The 20,968-nt window shown below is 43.9% G+C and overlaps 1 protein-coding gene across 1 annotated transcript; it reads left to right on the top strand.

Moving 5' to 3' along the window:
• The first annotated feature begins 230 nt into the window (after positions 1 to 230).
• On the top strand, positions 231 to 19,384 carry LOC133953858 (lysyl oxidase homolog 4-like). The gene is made up of 15 exons (XM_062388000.1): positions 231 to 356; positions 1,326 to 1,591; positions 2,020 to 2,603; positions 3,256 to 3,467; positions 9,702 to 9,740; positions 9,861 to 10,068; positions 10,710 to 10,890; positions 12,475 to 12,629; positions 12,708 to 12,875; positions 13,381 to 13,543; positions 13,632 to 13,875; positions 14,995 to 15,110; positions 15,492 to 15,628; positions 18,333 to 18,444; positions 18,567 to 19,384. The coding sequence occupies exons 2-15, from the start codon at positions 1,327 to 1,329 to the stop codon at positions 18,635 to 18,637; spliced, it is 2,655 nt and encodes an 884-aa protein (XP_062243984.1). The 5' UTR covers positions 231 to 356; position 1,326; the 3' UTR covers positions 18,638 to 19,384.
• Positions 19,385 to 20,968: the final 1,584 nt, after the last annotated feature.

Genomic DNA, 20,968 nt, shown 5'->3' with positions numbered 1-20,968 from the left:
TGTTGATTTTCTAATCTGCCATCTGAGGAACCAACAAAACTGTATATTTTGCTTTGTAATTCCTTTGTGTTTTAATGGATTTCCGTGGTCTGTCTGCCTTCTCCAGATTTTGTTTGATGGGTGATGTAAAGCACTGAGATGAAAAGGGTGAAAATAAAAGCTGCTTAATTTAATGGATAAAAAGAAAAAATGGGAGGGATGGATGAAGCAGCAGATGTGAGGGAGTGACAGAAAAAGACAGAGGGAGGGAAAAGAGGAGAATAGAGAGAGAGCAGGACCAAACTCGCTGCCTTCTTTCCCCCCAGTGCTCTCTCCCTCCTTTCTCTCAGTGACTCCAAGCTGAGACCAACAGATAGGTGAGTTCATCTTGAGCAGTTTTATTCTTCTCCTCTTTACTCTACACTTTGTCTCGTTCTTTTTTCCTTTTTGCTTCAATGTAAGTTTTTTCCATATTTCATTATGATTCCAATTTTATCCCTGTGGTCATCTGATCTCATCCACTGTCCTTTCAGCTTAGTTTCCGTTACCTACGAGTTATCACTTCAGTCTTGAGTTATTGTTTTTGTTTTCACATATTAATGTGTTTATGGTTTATGTATGAGTGTATGTTTCATATATGTAAATCAGAGTTTCCCTGACCATTGACCTCAAGCTGGATTAACTCGGCCTCCACATCTCCTCGTCCTCAGAGTGCTCCTTTACTCCAACCTCTTCCCCTTAACTTGGAGAGAAAACAGTTTTAGAGTTGGACCGAGGATGAATTAATCATCGCTCATTAACCAAAACGTCCCTCACAGACCTGCTGCGTTATTTATGTGTGAGAACATTTTTATGACTGTGTTTATTTGCTTTTGTGTCTGTTGGCTAAATCCATGCAGCTGAACCTTGAGGGTTTGCGGAAAGCCAAAGTTTCCGCTGGCTGGACGGAGAGGCTACTTATAGCTTCAGTTACTACTCCCTTCAGCCTGACTGGTTCAGACTGAGGGCTGGGTCTTCACAGTGCTTCTCAGGTCTCTGGCTTTCCTAAGAGACTCTGATTATTTAAAAGGAGAAAAACACCTATCAATCTTTCATTTAAGTGAGGAATGTCCCATTAGGGTTAGAAGATAAGTTTCTAATTATATGTTCTGAGCACGGAATGTGAGTTCCATGGCTTTGTGTGATTTTGGGGATTTTTGTGGTAACACGGGCATATTTATTTGTGTGGCTCTTGTAAACACGTGTCTTTCCTGTTTTCTGTATCTGCTGCTATACCTCTCGCAGCTTCCAGCTTTCTTCACAACATCTCCTAGCTACTCACTCCTCATTCTCTTGTTTTTCTCCAGGATGCTGTGCCTCGGGGGCCTGTCCTCTCTCCTCCTGCTTCTCCTCTGCCCCGCTCCACTGTTGGCCCAGGAGGAGCTCATACGCCTCGCAGGCGTGAGCCGCCGCAGTGCAAATGAGGGACGTGTGGAGGTGTTCTATAATGGAGCGTGGGGGACGGTGTGCGACGACGAGGTGGATCTCAATCTGGCCAATGTGGTGTGCCGACAGCTGGGTTTCCAGAGAAGCCTTACCTGGGCACACAGTGCCAAGTTTGGTGAAGGACAAGGTGGGCTGGACAATAAAGATTATGAATAATTATCGCAATGTTATTTTCATCAATAGCAATATAAAAAAAAATATATATATATATACATATCGATATATTGGTTATGCATTTTGCAAACAGTGAGGAGGTATAACACATAAATGATCAACATCAGATTTGTCAAATGTTTTGCTCTTTCATTCTCTGTCTTTAAATAGGAGTTTAAAACCACAATCTTCACTCAGGAGCAAAAATCTTCCTTTAAACTTCAAACTAATAATATGACATTTGTCGTGATATTTTTAAATATCGACTGATGTGAGAATGTTTATCTTGATATATAGTTTTTGTCATCTATGTCTGACCAAGAGTATTTTGTTGTTAGAATAAAACTTGCTCATTAATCTGGTTTATGTCTCGGGACTCCATGACTTCTTTCTCATCATTAGGTCTGATCTGGTTGGACAATGTGCGCTGCCAGGGCAATGAGCTCTCTATTGCAGAATGTCGTTCTAATGGCTGGGGGATCAATGACTGCACCCACTCTGAGGACCTGGGGGTCATCTGCAGTCCAGAAAGAAGACCGGGCTTCTCCCCTGCCTCTTTGGACGAGGCCGCTCCATCATCCAGGCACCAGCCAAACCAACCAAGACAGAGAAACCCACCACAGTCTCCAGCGGAAGAACAGATCTCTTACTCAAGAGGCCATGAGATTGCCCTCCATCGCAACCCAACTTCTTCCCGTCGCAGCAACATCTCGCCACAGGAGAACGGCCACGAGATCCAGATCTTGCGACGGAATCGAGCCGGGTCCAGAGTGAGCCAGCAGGTGAACCCACAAGGGCACCAGCTGCCCTCACGTCTGGCAAACGGGGGCTCCTACAGGCAGAGGCAGGAGACGTCGAGGACCAGCCAGCAAGCAGGGAGACGGGAGGCGGGGGGGCAGCTGAACCGGCAGCCTCATTCCCAGCTCAATGGGAACCATGTTGAACCAGACCCTGTTTACCCAGAGCCTGATGGACATAACACACAGGTAAAAACACACACACATATTGTACAATCTTGCACCAAATAAGTTGCCAAACTGGCCTTCTTCACAGTTCCATACAGAAATGTAATTTGTGGGCATGCATAATTAGAGACAAACCTAAAACCAAACCTTCTACAGTTTCGGTTCAAGTGGCCTGGACTTCAGTTTAACCGCCAGTAGCTCTACACACCAAACCAGTGGAAATTGCAAGACATATGTCACTTGTGTTTGGTTTTAGTTCTTTTCAACTTGCACAGTTTACACATTCTTTACAGTTTTGTTTATATCATGACACGTGAACCGACACTTGAAGCAAAATCTTTGTTTTCTGTTAGTTTCCTTCCTGCTGCCTATGTAGTGAAGCGCAGATGATTAGAGAGTGTGATGATTACAGACCGACAACATCTCATGTTGTCGTCGTCTGGATTGTTTGGTGTCGGTAGATATTTAGTTAAACAATGTGTTGTTTTTGATTTCAAATTAATCTTGTTTTTTGGGTGTGAGACAAAACCTTGGTTGGTGAAATTTGAGGCTGGAGTAAAGCAGGAAGCGAGACAAAGATCCAATTCTATACTTTCTATTTCCATTTCTATCTTAAAATAAAAAAGTACTAGAACTACTCTTTGAAATATCATGCATGTTTTCTTGTGGACAGGGATCTTCGAGGGTTCATTTAGAGGAAGCCCGTCTACGGCCGGTGCTGTCCAGCAACCGTGGCGGTCTGGTGACGGAAGGAGTGCTGGAAGTGAAGAATGCTGGGAGGTGGCGTCATGTGTGTAACCATGGATGGGACCTGAGCAGCAGCCGTGTCGTCTGTGGCATGTTAGGATTCCCTGCTGCAGAAGCGTTTGACCAAGTCAGCTACAGGTGAGTATTAACATAGCAGAGGGACTGAGAAGAGAGTAAGACTGTGTGTGTGTCAGTGTTTGTGTGTGTGTGCGTGTGCGAGTGCGTGCGTGTGGGGTTATGAAAGGGATGGAAAAGTGCGGTGGACTACACATCCTATCATAGATTAGGCGCCCCGTGGCTGGTTTGCTGTTCCATCCCCCCCAGTAGTAGTGGTTAACCACAACTGCTGTCATTTGTACAACCACACTTTTCATGATGACATGTCCACTGTGGCATTAGCCAAGCCCGGCTGTCCACCAGGCCGTGCAGAGAGGGCTGAGAGGGCCCTAACAGAGAGAGAGAGTATGTCATTAATGTTGGATCCAGACGACAAGATTATCATCATCATCATGCTGTGTGTCTTTACAGGAATCCTCCCCTACATGGTTTCTAATCTCATATAATTAAGAAGCTCCTAGTGGGAACTTTGTGCAAGTCAATAATCATTCAACAGAGAGGACTCAAATTAAATTAAACTGAACTTAATTTTAAGTAAATTAAACAAATCCACAGATTAAACAATGGCAGACTATAGTAGAGGAGTGAGATGTTTTGGTGCTGCCTTGTTCAGGGTCATAAGCATCTATAACTCAATAAGATAAGATGCACATTTCACATTTTAGAGTTACCATCATTCAGATTTTTTATATGAACAAAATAGAGACACATCTGGATGCTGATTTCAGTGCACTGTATGAACATAAGCATTTAACAATCAAGCAGCTTGGCTTTTTAACAATGATTTATTTTCCATTAGCCTTTATCAGCGACAGCCACATTGGATCAGAATTTATTGAATCCCAGCAAATAGCTAGTTAAAAATATAGCATGCACATTTTTCTTGTTAGTACAGCTATAAATACATGTTGAGCTTATCGTCATTAAACTTCTTTGTTTTAGGAAATAAAACATTTATAAGAAACATTATAAGAAAACTAGTAGAACAGCAAGACTAGAGCGAAGAATAAACAGGATAGAACTCTTTCATTGCCCCTCACACATGAAATACTGGCTATGCTCATAATGTGTCATGTTAGTGTCTGTTATGTTGATTTTATTACCATAATTCCGACTCATCTGTCTAACTTTAGCCATAAATATCGTCTCAAGCACCACAAGCCTTCAAAGCTCGTCCACACATACCATCCAAACCACCATACCTCACACACACACACACACCGTTGCTAATACATCCCTACTCAGGAGACCTTACATAAACTACGTCCAAGATCCACGTGCACACACAAATAAACACGCAAACACGCTCACACATGCAAACACAACCCTCCTTGTGTCCGTCTGTCTGCCCACAGAGGTCTTTTTACGGCTTGGCCAACAGACGGTCTGTACTGACCGCTGGCCTGCTCTTTCGCCATCTGCCTCCACATGTTGGTAAAAATTACCCCCTGTGTTCTGCTTACACGCTGCCTCTCCTCAGCTGTCCTGTTCACCACCACGGCTTTTATAGCCTCCAATAGACAAACTCTCTCACAGTGTCTTATCTTCCAGCGCTCTTACAAAGCTGAGTAGTTCAGATGCAGCTTTGTTCAAATCTTTTTTTTTTCCCTCGCATGTGCTTTCGCGGCTTCCTTTTCACATCGCTACAAGCCCTCACACGTCAAAGATGAACCAAAGATGGTTGAGTCCAGTAGATCATGCTAACCCTCTGAGTCTATTGCTAATGTAGACAGCAACACAGCAAAAACACCTCAGAGGAGATTGGAGAAACATCATACATCTGTGCCAAGACGCTAACCAGCAGTCTGCGTAAGGACGGGACCAGGCCAGGGAATGTTGTTTATTTTCCATCCGGCTACGTGGGAGATGAATCAGGCAGCCATTTTTGTCAGACAGTAAACAACAAAGGGGTTTGGGGGATTCACATAAAAGAACAAGCAGCATCCCTGGCATCCTCAAATCAAGTATTCGAGTCAGATGTTTATGCTGTTGATGCTTTTCAAAATGTACCCGTTTGAAGGTCTGACGGAGCAAACCTGATTAGTCAGAGACAGTTTTAGTCTGTCTAGCAGCGGGGCTGGGATAGCAATATTGGTTTACCACTTTTGTCTGGATGAAATATCTCAACTGTGAAGTGGATTGTTGAAGTCATTCTCAGGTCCGAAGAGGACACTGACTTTTACAATGCTTTCACCTTTCAACAATATGAGGTTGTATTTTCTTTAAATTTGGTATCCATTATCTGTACCGCATATCATTTGAGGGTTGTGCGGGGGGCTGGACCAATCAAGTTGTGAGGTTGTACGCTGACACGGGGTGAACATGCAAACTCCACACAGAAGGTTCCCAGCCAACATGGGATTCAAACCAGGAATATTCTTGCTGTAACCACTACACCCCCGTTATGTTTGCTATTTCGCTCAAATGTCTCGACAACTCTTAAATGGATAGACGTATAATTTCAGTACGGATGCCCAGTGCCCAGTCAATGAATTCATAACTTTTCATAGAGCCATTTTGAGACATGGCTTCTTTTTCTTCTCTGTTAAATGAATTAGTCTCTTTCAAGATAAAATGTATTTCCTGCAACACAGTAACTTCTAATCTGGCGCCATCATCTTGCCTTAATGTATTTTTATCCAAATGCACACCGACAAAGATGTTGAACACACCAAACATTACTTTCTGACATTGCTAAAGGGAATTTAGCATTTTGCTGAAAGCATTACTGTGCTGAGCCTCCAAGACCCACAACATCATTGCTGTAGATGCTAAGTTTTGTTGCCTCCGTCATTTGTTTATTTGTTTGTTAGTTCACATGAGTACGCCAAAAAGGGTTGCGGCATAACCCAAGGAAGAACCCATTCAAATTTGGAGTTGGTTTGGGTAAACGGGCGGATCAAGGAATTTCTTTTACTTCATTTCACATTGCAAAATAGGCTGTTAGCCTTGATGGAGATAAACCTTCTCTGAGTGCCCTTCCATTTTGTACTCGAGCTCAAAAGTTGTCCCGCTCACCTTCCTGAATACAGCTGTGCAATAACCCCTTCCTGTTTGATGTTCTTTTCTTTTGAAAATGTTTTTGAGGTTGAAATTGTGACAATACACAGTTTCAACGTAATTGATGGCAGCCATCTGTCTTCACTCTCAGTCTCAGTCACATCATTTTGGTACTCCCCCATGTGCTGGCGGTGGCCCTTCTCTTCTCTGGGGTTTGTGTCCACTTGAACAGATGTAATTATGGTCTCGGAGATCCTCTAATCTAGAATATTCTCTCAATTGAACCTGCTGCACCCGCACTCTGCTGTGTCAGCATGTCCCTCGCTGGCCATGTGGTAGTTTTTTTGGTGTGACTGCTTTTGTCTCGGCCTGTTAAGTTGCTCAGTGCATTTTTACAGATGTTTAAACACTCTCCCACTGTGCCATGCTTACAAAAGGCAAGTGCTAAAGCCATTTTCCAGCCCCCCCACCCCCCTCATTACATCCACACTCTCTTTGAGGCTCACAGCAACTTCTTTAGTTCTCCTAATTTACTTTCACCCCCTGCTTCTCGCTTCTCCCATCATCAGTGACAGCCCTTTTTAAGGCCACGTTTAATTCCTTTGTGGCAATTATACTAAATCCCACATTTCATTGAAAGTACTTTGTTATGACCCTTTTGAGTTTTGTTCCATTGAGGTTGACGGGACCGTCTAGAGGCTGTTGTCGAGTCGGTGTGGCAACCTGCCGTCTCCTACGTGAGCCGATTGTTCCAGTCAGGCAGCCTTGCATTCATGCAGCATAATAATAGGTTATCTCTGCTTTCCTGACAGTCAGCTCCTCTCTACACAGTGGCTTATGGTACTGTGTGGTCAGAGTTGCATGAAGAACTGGCATTGAGCTGAATATCCGGAGGAGTAAGAAAGCCTCCCCCAGGTTACAAGGATTCTGCAGCAGTTCTGCGGTCACCGGTTGTTGGGTTGAGGCTTGATGCTGTGGTTCACCTCCTCTCCTTTCAATCTCCCTATGAGACTAAGGTAACCTTAATGCAGACCCAATCTACATGTCTGAGTGAAAGCATCGCAGACAGTGCTTTCTTCTCTCTGCACAACTGAAGTGTGTCAGAAAATCGAAATAGCATGCTTCTCCTTTTCTCGTGAAGTTCGGCGATGCTCGTAAAAGCAGGCCGGTTCACAGAGACTTCAGTCTTACATCACTGGCTGTGTTTCCCCGCATGCAGTCATACTGTTGGGTAACGACTGGGGGTTTTAAAGACCTTTGCTTTTACAGAGGCAAGGCAGGGAAAGTTGATATGTACGTGCATATTTCCATGTCTGGTGTGTGTGAACCAACATGCTACCGCTCGACCGCACAGCAGACACTGCCAAGCAGAGCAGGCAATTATATGGGTAGCACCCCCCCGCCCCACTCCCTGGCCTCCAAACCCTGAACTAACAGCCCCTCACTGTCTGTCTCTCTCTTGTTTGATTCAGAGCCAAGTTATGAAACAGACACACGCAAGCAGAAAGACCCAGGCTAACACACACTTACATATATCAATTGTTTCATTTCACATGCATAGGTGGAAGCAAATCAGCTTGTAGAGATTGTTTATGCTTTCAAAGCAGGTGATAACTAAACGAAAAAAGAAAGGGCAATGGAAGGATGGAGGAGAAGAAGAGAGAAAAGAAACAAAGAAGCAAAGATGTCAAAATTAAAAGAAACATGAAAAGAAGGGGTGGCTGCCAGCGCTCTAACTTGCCCCATTCCCAGATGCAGCAGGCAGCTAATTGCAGTGAAAACGCTTTTAAAAACACACCGCACGCTACCTGTTTGGCACCAAACTGCAGCGATATACAGTTAGGATCTAGCCCGTGAACACAGTGGAGTGTAGCAGGAGTTGGTAGAGATCATAAAGGACCTACATTTAAATTTATACAACTGCTTCCTAGCATGCCATGATCAGCTACTGATATGTCAATGATAAGTCCAAAATTTGTGATAAACTAATTATTTAAAAATAATTCTTTGAATCTACACTTTGTAGAAGAGAAGTTTGAACTTAATGGAGTCCTGCAGTCTAGACCAGAGTGGTTGTCTAAATTACATTTCATCACTGTTGGACTGCAGCAGAACTCGCAAAATAGCAAAACGTACCCGTTTAAACTTATACGCGAGTGGAAATGTCCCATGAAATAAATCGTAAATACACGTTTCCCCTTCCCCTGCCGGTTTTTGGATTATAAATTATTTGTGGTTCACATCTTCCATACAGTAGCTCCTCTGGCTCAGGTTCAAGCCTCAAGCACATTTCTCATCTCAACACTGGGACCGGATAGTAATGTGTGGAACTCCAGGGTACTGGGCATCTCCTGGAGGGGAAACATGTCCCGTTTTAAATATTTAATTGCATCATGAATCTGGTTGTACAGTAAACTCACCTCCAGTCTATACTTGGTGTTCTGACTCATTTAATTCAGGCACATTCATGAAGGGCGTCAGTCACAATGCACCTGTCTGTGGTTATGCTGGCATGTGTGTGTGTGTGTGTGTGTGTGTGTGTGTGTGTGTGTGTGTGTGTGTGTGTGTGTGTGTGTGTGTGTGTGTGTGTGTGTGTGTGTGTGTGTGTGTGTGTGTGTGCAGAAGGACACTTCCTCGACTCTGCCTGGTTTGTAAATCATTATTTTTATTGAATTCACCTGTTTTTCTTCTTCCCCGTTTTAGATTTTGGCATGGTGTGTGTGTGCTAGTGTGTGTGTGTGTGTGCCCAGTCATAGGGGGCCTCATTTGAGTATACACAGTTTCCCTTTAGAATTTGACTCTATTTTATGGTAATACCAACAGAACTAGACACAGTTTTGAAAACCCTGTTGAAGTTGGCAGACCTCAATAAGGCCTCATGCCGGGATTAATGTATAGTGGTTTATTCATAACTTAGTTTATTTTTTCTCACCACAAAACCAGACATTCACCGTAGACATATAGACAAACACAGAAACAGAAATACCCATGAATGTAGAAATGGAAGATTAAAAAAGACACCATGACATGACAGTGGTGGAGAGAAGAGAAAAAGAAATGCAAGTTTTCCCTCTCTCTTTTTCTCACTCCTGTGTCTTACATGAGGACTATGTTTACCCAGAAAAATACACACCCGCTCCGGCAGGGTCGCACCTCATTGATAGGGAGGAGCACAGACTGTGGGTGTGTAGGACAACAAGTTGTTTAGCCAAATGTAGAGACTCACGGTTGTAACCCCTATGTTCTGTCTCTCAGGAAACTGTGGGACTCTAAGATAGCCGACCCGTCCTCCAGGTAAAGTTAACATCTTTTAAAATCATCTATGTTGTCTGTACAAAGAATGAGTAATGTGACCAATCCCAAATGTGCCTCTCGTGTCCCTGTCTCCTGTCCCCGTCTCTTGGCCCCGTCAAGGTTGCGGGCACAGATTGGTAAAAAGGGCTATTGGGTGGAGAAGGTGCAGTGTCAGGGTGTGGAGATGTCTCTGTCTCAGTGCCAGGCGCAGCTGTCCCTCCCCAGGAATGATGTCCCGTGCAACAGGGGCATGCATGCAGTGGTCCGCTGCACCCCCGGGTACCAGTTTGCACGCTTTGGAAGAGCGCCTGCATCCCCTGCCGTGCCGGTCAGTGTGAAGGAGCACATCGACTTGATTGTGAATTAAAGTGTTCAAATTACTTCAATTGTATTTATATTTGTATGTATTGTATTTGTATGTGTAGGTACATAATTCACGAAAACAGTTTTAGTTGTTTTGTGGAAATGTGACAGATTTAACCTTGAAAAAAAAGAATAAACCTTTTGAGAGAGAGCTGTGTTCACACCAAACACAAAGCAAAGAGATTACACACAAAGTCAATGCAAATCCAAATTCAGGTAAAGCACCTCAACTTGAGTTGAAATATTTGAACTTAAGTGAAAAACTTAATGATGATGCTGATGCCACTGGTCAGCCTCGTCCAGGCGTAGTCTCTGGAGGAGACAGTGAAATTCTCTGGATGGTCTTTGTGGACCCACACACAACAAATCGACATCTCCACATTAGGTTCACCGCAGCGATTGTAGTCACTTCAGTGGCCTTCCTCTCCTCTTTCCTGGAGGAGAGTGAAGGAATACTCTGGGCTTGTGTTTATTCTCGTGACTTAAGCAGGTACAACACAAATGACCCTGCGGCCAAACACGTACATTTGCTTTGTTTTTGGTGTTTACGCAGCACAAGATGATCGATGAACCATCTCTCGCCTTAACCCTTCTTTTTCCCTGCAGCCTGTTGTGCGCCTGAAGGCGGGGCCCCGTCTTGGAGAGGGCCGTGTCGAGGTGCTGATAGAGGGCAAGTGGGGCACCATGTGTGACCACCTGTGGGACATGCCTGCAGCCAGCGTGGTCTGTAGAGAGCTGGGCTTCGGGACAGCCAGAGAGGCCCTCACTAAGGCTCAGCTGGGACAAGGTAGGAGAGGATGCTTACAAATACATTGTTCTTAAAGGAATATAAAGCACTGTACTTTCAAGATTTGCTCAATGTTGCAAGTGAGACGTTTGCACAGGATGTTTAACCTATACTATAACTGGGAGTTTATTTGTCCCCCTAAGATAACATTTGTCCTTGTTTAAAAAATCATAGAGTATAATAAAGGCCTCTAGCTGCTTATCAGATTTTCAGATTAAATGGAACAGACTTTGAAGCAGTGCCTGAATTCACCATGCACCCTGAGCACGATCAGTTTAACTCAGTGATTCCTTCAGACTAAACACTCCTCAGGCTAAATGCCTGTTCCGAAACGCAACACACTGAGAACCATGGGCCTGAGCAGACAAATAAACCCTGAGGGATGTTTACAACCTCTCTTCTGCTTCTGTTGAAGACGCTGATTGTTGGGGAACTCTACCCATGACCAATTATAGGAGTGTAAACTGTGCTCGGAGGTTCCAGAGACCGTGTGTTGTTTTCAAAATAAACCTGTTGTATGTGAAAAGTCAGTGCCACTTTGAAATCCAGGAAGTCAGGCAATCAGTGCTGAGCACGATCAAACATTCAGAGAGGCGTGATTATTTTGACCCTGCTTTTGTTGTGGGCAATGAAAATACAGTCAGTAAATTGCACAGCAATAACAGAGTGAAGCCGTTTCCTCTGAGATAGCGTGGTCACTTGCTCACTCTCTGTTATCATCCTTTTTTTTCTCCTTGTTGCACCTCTGCAGTAATTCTGTAATCACGTTTATTTCCTCCCATTATGTGTCTGCTCAAATGAGCACATAGCATGTCCCATAGTGGGGGAGCACGTTTCCCTCTCACTGCATGACTTAATGAACTAGTGATGGAAACCATTAGAGTGGTACTTTTAGGGCCTAGTTAAACTAGGTGCTATGGTGCTGTTTGCTCATAATGCACGTGGTTAAATGTCCCAAAGGAGCGTTGTGCCCCAGGCCTGTTTAGCAAAGATGTGTAAATATGTGATACTGTATAAAGCCTCTTTTCCACTGGTCGATGGAAAAGAAGTCTAATGCCTTTTTTAGTGGGTTAACCTGCGTGTACCTGCTACTTTTGGTGTACAAGAAGTATAAGAGATGAGTATTCATCGCAGGAGGCAAGTGTGGGCCCATAGGCAGCGCAGTCAGGGAACCTGAAGCTAGACTTGTTGACATCATTAGCTATTTAAGGCCAAATTATAGGGCTTTATAGAGCATAAGCCTGGGCCTCAAACACCTACACAAACATGGATGTGCTCAAAGATTTTTCCTGCGTTTGGCCATTTTGGGATCTATTTTGGTTTATAAAGCGTGGCTCTGGTGTGCCGTGTGCTGCTCTGAGGACGGTAATTTGGACAGAAAGCTCTCTGGTTTAGCTCAGTTTCAGAGCCACATCAGAGGTCCAGGTCATGTCTGGGCTTTAAATCCCTCTCTGTGGACATCTGTGGCTGCAGAGCCATCAGGTTTAAGAGACATCAATGTGCCGTGTGTGCGTGTGTGTCTTTTTGCGTGTGGTCAGTCACATGTGAGTCAATCAACTGTCGCTCCACGCCCGTCTTCTTTAGGCACCGGTCCCATCCACATGAACAGCGTCCAGTGCACGGGCAGGGAGAGGTCGATCACAGAGTGCACCTACAGACAGGTGCCCCTCTACAGCTGCAAACACAACCAGGATGTAGCAATCCGCTGCAACGTGCCCAACACTGGCCTGCAGACCACGGTGAGCAGCACGCATGACAGAGTGCCACAAAAAGGTGTCGAGCAGTGTCACTCACCTTCCCCCTCCCTCCACAACCAGGTGCGCCTGGCGGGCGGCAGAGAGCCAGCGGAGGGCCGCGTGGAGGTGCTGATGGAGATCGGAGGAGTGAAGCGCTGGGGCTCCGTCTGCAGCGAGAACTGGGGCATCAACGAGGCCATGGTGGTGTGTCGACAGCTCGGCTTGGGCTTCGCCTCAAGAGCTCATCAGGTAAACAACAAAGTGCCACACATTTTGTGCTCCTGCATTTCCTCTCTCTCTCTCTCTCTCTCTCTCACTCTCTCTCTCACCCTCTCTCTCTCTCTCTCTCTCTCTCATCCCGCTGTCCCACTGTTTGTGTGTCTGTGCTGTGTTATTACCGAGGCCCAAGATAATTACAGGCTTCTCAAACGTCCACTTCCAGCGCACCCAAAATAAAATAGGGAAAGTGAGGTGAAGAGCGATCGGGAGAAATTCACAGAGCAAACAAACTGAAAATAGAAGTGTGCATGGAAAGGGCAGCGGGAGTGGGTTTTGGGGAGGGGGGTGCGCTGGGAACATTTAACACGCTGTTTTAAAACTGAAAAAGAGTGGAAACTGTGATAATGTGCACTGATAGCTACTATTAAAAGGAGGTTTTGTTATTTATAGCAGCCTTCAGCTCGGCAATTATTCCAATGTTATTCCAGAAGTGTTTAAAACAACTGCCAAATGACATGTGAATGTCTCCGTGCAGGAAACCTGGTATTGGCCTGGTTCCTCAGATGCCGGGGAGGTGGTGCTGAGTGGGACTCACTGCACCGGCAATGAGATGTCTGTCCAGCAGTGTCGCAGAAACACAAACGTCTACTGTCCCAGAGGAGGAGAAGGCAAAGCGGCAGGAGTGACCTGTGTCGAGAGTGAGTCCAACACCAGCAAACACGTGGACATATTTGTATTTGTTGTGCAGCGACTGTGAAGTAAAGTCTGAGTCTTGACCCCCTGCAGCTGCACCCGACCTTGTCCTGGACGCTCAGCTCGTCCAAGAGACGGCCTACCTGGAGGATCGACCCCTGCACCTGCTGACCTGCGCCAATGAGGAGAACTGCCTGTCCACCTCCGCCGCCAGGATGAACTGGCCCTACGGACACCGCCGCCTGCTGCGCTTCTCCTCCCGCATCATGAACACGGGTTGCGCCGACTTCCGACCCCGAGCCACCAGAGAAAGCTGGGTTTGGCACCAGTGCCACAGGTAAGATCAGTTAAAGCATCCATAACCTGAACCCGACAAGACAAACCGTTACATTGCCAACACCATATGTGTTGTGTGTGAAGAAGACTAAATATCTTTAACTACCGATGCCAAAACAAAGCCGAAGTCGTCCATGGAGCAACACTTGAAAAGAAACAGTAAAGTTGCAATTGTTGACATCTTGCATGAGGTTGCTGCTAATGTTACAGGTAAATCAGATACCTATATATCTGATGGTTCAAGCGAGGGAAAAAGGAAAACTGGTTCTTTAAGGGTTGGAGCACGAGATCCACCTCGGTCAAAAATGGTAACTGTAAGGTTTTCATTTGAACCAGCAGCTACTTATTTTACGCCTTCAACCAGATAGGGAGTAACTATGTGGTGATTTTAGCTGCTGCAGGGTTTGGTTGGAAGAGAGGACCTCCTTCATGGCACTGCAACGGGCATCATTATGAGCTGGCGCAAGAAAAAGGAGCCAAAAAAAATCGAAGTTTCTTCCAGAGGTTTAAAAAAAAAAAGGAAATGTCTGCAGCAGGAGATGATTGAGGATTTTAAGATTGGGTGAGTGAAGTCGGATCACTGGGTGCAGCGTGCTGCAGTTATATTTTTGCGATCTGGACAGTAAATAAACAAAAATGATGTTTACAATAAACATCCTCCTCCCTGGTCACCCAGTTGTTAGAGTCAGCCATGAGTGCAGTCGCAGCAGCCTGGCCTCTTATCTCAGCGGTTGTGGTTGTGTGTCCCAAAAAAAAAGAGGCACAGCGTGTTGTGTCCTCGAGCCACAACACAATCACTACCTCCACAACCAGCAAACACACGGTTCGACTCTCAGCTTTGGTGGAAACTGCCCTGGGAACGGTTCTGTAATGAGAGAAAGGGCAACACCAAAGTGAAACCTACCTGCCAATACGCGCTTTTACAATTGTTGTTTGTGTCTATTTGACGCCTTCACAGCAACATAGGTGGATTTATGACGGATGTATTTCAAACGAACATCAGGAAACAGATGATCAACAGAAACAACAGCAGTAGAATCAATAGAAATCTTTCTTTCTGTTTCTTTCTGTCGTTTTCTTTTACCATGTCTTAATCTTTCCACACTGATCCCGTTTGCAGGCACTACCACAGCATTGAGGTGTTCACCCACTACGATCTGCTCACCCTCAACGGGACCAAGGTGGCTGAAGGTCACAAAGCCAGCTTCTGTCTGGAGGACACCTACTGCCCCGAAGGTGAGCGGGACTGCTGAGTCATGTTTTCTCCATCTGCGTTTTTGAGTGAAATCTGGCAGAAAGAGAAGGATCGTGACAAACGAGAGAATCGAAAATACATATAAGCTCAAAGCTGAAATCCCACAAAGTCGGCTGTAAGATCGGAGGCCAAGCCTAAATTCATCGCGGTTTCACAAAGCCCAGACAGTTTTATGCCGCTTAAGTCCTTTTTATTCACTTTAAAAGTCCTTAAAAATAGGATTGGCTCTTTAAATCATTTTTGTTATAATTTCAGCTTGTTGGTAGGAATTCCAATCCATAGTGATTGACGTCAAAGAATTTTCAAATCATAATCTCTTTTTATCTCTCCTCATATAATTCAGTCTTTGTTTTCTTCTCTAGGTCTCCATAAACGTTTTGCCTGCTACAACATGGGAGAGCAGGGTATCTCAGTTGGCTGCTGGGACACATACCGCCACGACATCGACTGCCAGTGGGTGGACATCACAGACGTACGACCCGGAGAATACATCTTCCAGGTCAGGAGGTTCACTCAGCACCAAAGTAACACACTTAATCAACATCAACAAAGTACAAATGGTTTAGATTATTTTATTAGTGTCAACGTGTGCGCGTAAAGGAAAGAAGCGGCAGTATATTTCGGTTTATTTTGAAAATAATTAAAAAGCTGAGACAGAAATACATTTGTTGAGAAAAGATCACAAATTAGAATTTCAGCAACTGACGTAGTAGAAAAAAGCTGAGAAACATTACAACATAAACATTTAGTAACATAACTGTTACATCACATAACAAAGGAAGAAGCAAGATGCTTGTCTATTTTATATTGGCCAGAGGGAGAGACACGAGAAAGGAAAGAGCTTTGCTGGTGTCAGTTCAGTTGTCCATAGAGGAAAAAAGGAGTCCACATTTCAATATTCATGGTGACACAGCGTCAGTGAACCTGAAAAACCTCTGAGAATGGGCAGAAATGAGAAAAGGAAAAGAACAGGGCAAACAACTGGGGTTTGTGTTTTACCATCTGAAGGCGCACATGAGATAAGAGCCGTGATAAAAGACCATAATTTCAGCTAAATGGCTCCTGGCTGGACTTGCAGCCACTCAGGTGTACAGTATGCACGTATGTAGTTTGGAGGGTGTGTGCGTATTTAGGGAAAGTGAATTTAGTCTGGATTTATATAGAAAGTAGACCTGCTATTACAACACCCTCTCACAGAGTGTGGCGGAGGAAAAGCTCCCTCAGCACATTTGTACAGTGAGTTTTTGTGTTTGAGAGCTGAACTTGTGCTGTTTCATCCACTCGGCTGCGGTGACCTTCTCACATGTCCTCCCTCTCTATCATTAGTTCTATTTTTTCCTGACGGCCGTGATGTTTACAGTTTCTAATTATTTTCGGAGAGTTTACATAAAACGATGATGCTCACGCTTGATGTGTGTGTGCACGCGTGTCGCCCGTATGTAAGCTACATGCAGGAGTGGTCCGTCAGAGCCCTGTGAGCCTGCACACGTGTGACCAGCCCCTGGAGAGACGCAACCACACATATATGTCACAAAGCAGGGATCCACCGACGCCATGACGATGCGAAACCAGCAGCCGTTTGCGGTGGTTATTATGGTTCAACAGTAGTTGAGCTGCTCGTAAATTTATTTAAGAAGTGAGAGATTGAGGGAGGGCGCGAACGCTTGTCTTTCATGCAGCGCGCCATTTTTAGTAGCATACATTTAGAGCCATGAGTCACGTCCACCTCAGCCCGAGTGCTCCTGATTGCTCCATCATTTAAAAAATCAGCTGCACAACCTCAGTCTTTCACAGGACAGTGACGACCTTTCATTGTTCTCTCAAACAGGCTGCGGGCCTTTCTCTTTTCTTTTTTTTTACGTTATTACTTTTAATATGTTATTTTTCACTAGGACAATAAAGTATATAGTAAGATACAGTCTATGGTGCAGAGTGCAGTTAGAAAACTTTGCGTTCATCCCTCCTGGTTTATCGGCAATGAAGGTTTTATAGGCAATGCCTTTTTACTGTTTGTGTGTGGTTTGTATGAGTTCATAATGATTTACTTAACTGCCATTTTTTTTTTCATACCTTGCATTTCGAATTTTTCAGAGTTCTGTTAAACAATCAACACAATCTTTAGACCTATTCACAACATTGAAGAAGATTTGTTAAAGAGGAAATGTGTCCATGAATGTTGTCACCATGACGAAGATCGAGGCCACTGACACTGATGACTGTTCCACAGACAGACATTTTAAAATATAAAGAAAAACAGTAATTACTATGTACATTTAACATCTTAAATCTTTTTCTGTAAATAAAAGTGTCACCACAAATTTAAATCTGGGTGGCTTTATTGTATATGTGGTCAGCTTATCTGTTTGAAGTGTGCATCAGGAAAATTCATTTATGTGCTTTTCTTTTTTATATATATATATATATATATATATATATATATATATATATATATATATATATATATATATAAGGCAGGCAGGCAGACAGGGTGGAAAACAACAAACCATGGCAACCAACCATGGCTACAGCCTAATGATAGGCTGCAACCTAATCCAAACCCAAAACTGTCATCTCCATCTCAGAGCCTTTTTTCTTGCATGGTGATAACAGTGGAAAGTGATGTCATGCATTGCTTCAACCGCCAATTTATAGACCATGAGCCATATAGAACAGGGGAGAACAATAATCCTGTGGCTTCTCGGGCGGCCCTATGGAAAACCAGTTTCTTACCGTCTGAAGTAAAGTGTTACTTTCTCACTTGGTCCTTTACTTGCAATGTCTAGAATTAAGAAAAGTGCTTTCAGTGGAGACTACAGAGAGTCACTACCCACGGTCAAGAAACAGCGTGTTAAATAGTGAGCTTCAGGGGTGCCAGTGTGATTTCCCTGAACTTTAAACAAAGCCACAGTGGGAAATAGAGACTCCCAACTAATCTTTCCTGTTGTAGCAGGAAATCTTCAGCTTACCAAGGAATTTTAAAAACTTAAGAATAATTTCCAAGGAAGATAAATGTCTTTAAATCCAGTATAATGTGGCCCTAGGTAGTACTACTCCACTCTATCAAATGCTTTTCTGGACAAAGGACAGGACCTTCTCTTCGAATGCTAATCCTCCTGCATGGGTCAGAAACTTGACCCAACTGTTGGTGGATTGACTGAATTAAATCTTGCAGCATCTCATCTGTGCTCTCTCTCCTTCTACAGGTGAAGGTCAACCCTTCCTTAGACATGGCTGAGTCGGACTTCCAGAACAACGTGATGCGCTGCCGCTGCAAGTACGACGGCGCCCGAGTCTACATGTCCGGATGCCACGCAGGTAGAGTGCTGCGACTTCCTCTGTTCACAAACACCATCACGTGTTCAGCATACCTCACTTTATACCCCCACCATCATTTGCTGCTGTTTATTCACGCTCTCTCGTTTGTCTGTTTTCATCAGCTGATGCGTACAGCGCAGAGGTGGAGGACTTGTTCGACCACCAACCGCACATCTCCAACAACCTTCTGTGAATGGAGGAACACGCAGACATAAGGACAGAACAACTGTACAACTCCTCACAACACCTCAACATGTCAGGGGAGGGAGGTTTTCAATGACAATGACATGCCAGTAAAAAGAGAGAGATGAGGCTCAGTGGGAGGAGGAGGGGAAACTGGGATTATATGGGAGGTAATTCATGCAACAGATGATTAGTTCGGATCCTGTGACGGAAGAAGGAGACATGTAGAAAGAGACGGCCGTCGCAAGCATCATGCCACCATGATAAAACATCGAGTAATACATGATTTTATAAAAACCTGTTAACAAATTCCATTCCCTTGATCGAAACATAACACAGTGAACAAAGTGATGACATGAAGGCACACCAGTACAACACCAGTGCACCGCCGGGCTGTTATGATATCAACACAGATCACCCACTGTTGACAAAGCTCGTCGGGCCTCCTGTGCTTTCACCGTTTGCAGTTTTTGTTTTTTAATGGGATTTTTTTATTTCACGGTGCTATTTTGCCTCTTTTTAATAAATTTTGTAATGTATTGCAAATGTATTGTCATGTACAGTTTTATATTACCTCTCTTGAATATTGCTTTCTAATTTATGCAGAATTTTAATGTACTTTTGAGTTTAAACTTGTCCCTGTGTGGCTGTGTTATTTTGTTTTATTATTGTTGCTTTTTATTATGAGTAATACTTTTAATTCTGTTTTTCCTTAACTTGTGGGGAACATCAGCCGAGATCTGGTTGTACCACGGCATTGCGCCTTTTACAGTACTTGGTAATGGTAGAGGAAAAATAAACGTCAGACTGACAAACTGACTGTATGGTTATTTGAGGCATGGTTATTTTGACTGCGGAGAACATAGATAGTGGTAAATGCTACGGATTCTGTAAATCATTTTTTTAAATCTGATCTTGCTATTAGAGATTCCCCATCTGTAAACATTTAGAAGAGTTAAAAAACACAATGAACAGTAGCTCAGGTAGTTAAACAGCAGTTTATCAATGTCTGAGCAACGTTTGACACTCCTCTGCTTCCACCAGCACAAAAGAGGTTTAAGTGATCGAAAGAGATTTAACTTTGACAACAGACTTCTCATCTTTTTCCAGGGAGCTGGAGCTAAACTGTATTTTATGGTTGTTTCCACTCTCAGTCCCACTAGTGAACACACACAGACAATGGAAACTCTCACAGCTCCGCACTCTCCCGTTACATATGCTATACTTAAAATATATGACTAAGTATGGTCCCATTTCTATTCTTTTATGAGTTGCAGTAGAATATAATTTTCACGTTGAGTGAAAGTGCAGACACAGTCTCACTCCTCCATTCATATTTTGCAAACAAGTCCCTGAAAATATCATCAAGTCCTTCAGTACCTGCACTTCTTCATGAATCTTTTTATTATCATGTCAGTCCATTTATCACATGATTTCATGTTTTGGGATGATTATTCCTTCATTCAGACCATGCCTCACATTTCATTTCCACCGTCACACAGCAGTGCGTACAGGGGCAGAGTTGGCACGCTGAACCAGCCCTTGCTGAGCAGCGGTCTGTGTTTGTGTTGTTAATCTAATGATTGTGTGAGAGGCACTGCAGTGGGCTGCTCTGCGGTCAATCGCCTCCTCGTGCAGCCACAGTTAAAGCATGAGATTTAGAGGCAGGGCTGGGATCTCACACGATGCCGGTGAGGAAGAGCTACAGGCTGTGTGTGTAGCTCAGCTGCAAGAACAACAGCGCGCAGGGAGGTCTGCTTCTGTTCGGCCTCGTTCGGTGAGAATATTCGTCCACATTTGCTTTTCCACACTGAAATGTCATTGAAGGGGGTCACGTGTGCTCTGACACCAGCAGAGGCCTGAAAGAGCTTCAATCACAAGCCTGACTAATGATAAAATACTAATTTATGATTCACTCTAATGGATCCACTATAAAGACAGAACTGAACTAGAATAACTGCTGTGCAGTTTTATGCTTCCACCAACCAGTGCAGTGTCAGTGAACAGACATTTTTATACCAGACTCATATGAGGTCACCATGACTTTTGACCTTAGGCCACTGAAAGCTTATCGGTTCATCTTTGAGTGCGAGTGAACGTTTGTACCAAATTTTACAAAATAATTCCGTAAATCTTTTTTCAAATTTTCATCTCCTCCTCGAAACTCTAAGCTAAGACACTGAATATATGGTTTAAAATGAAGAGTTTAGTGGCAAATTCACATTTGACATTTTAATTCACCATATAGGACTCATGGGTAAGATACAGAAATTTATGACATAATACATTCTATTATTTTGTTTAATGTTTGCCTGATTACATTTCAATCTCACTGCTTTTG

Source organism: Platichthys flesus, chromosome 5 (assembly GCF_949316205.1).
Source record: "Platichthys flesus chromosome 5, fPlaFle2.1, whole genome shotgun sequence".
NCBI classification, from domain to species: Eukaryota; Metazoa; Chordata; class Actinopteri; order Pleuronectiformes; family Pleuronectidae; genus Platichthys; species Platichthys flesus.
This window is presented reverse-complemented; position numbering and strand designations above follow the sequence as displayed.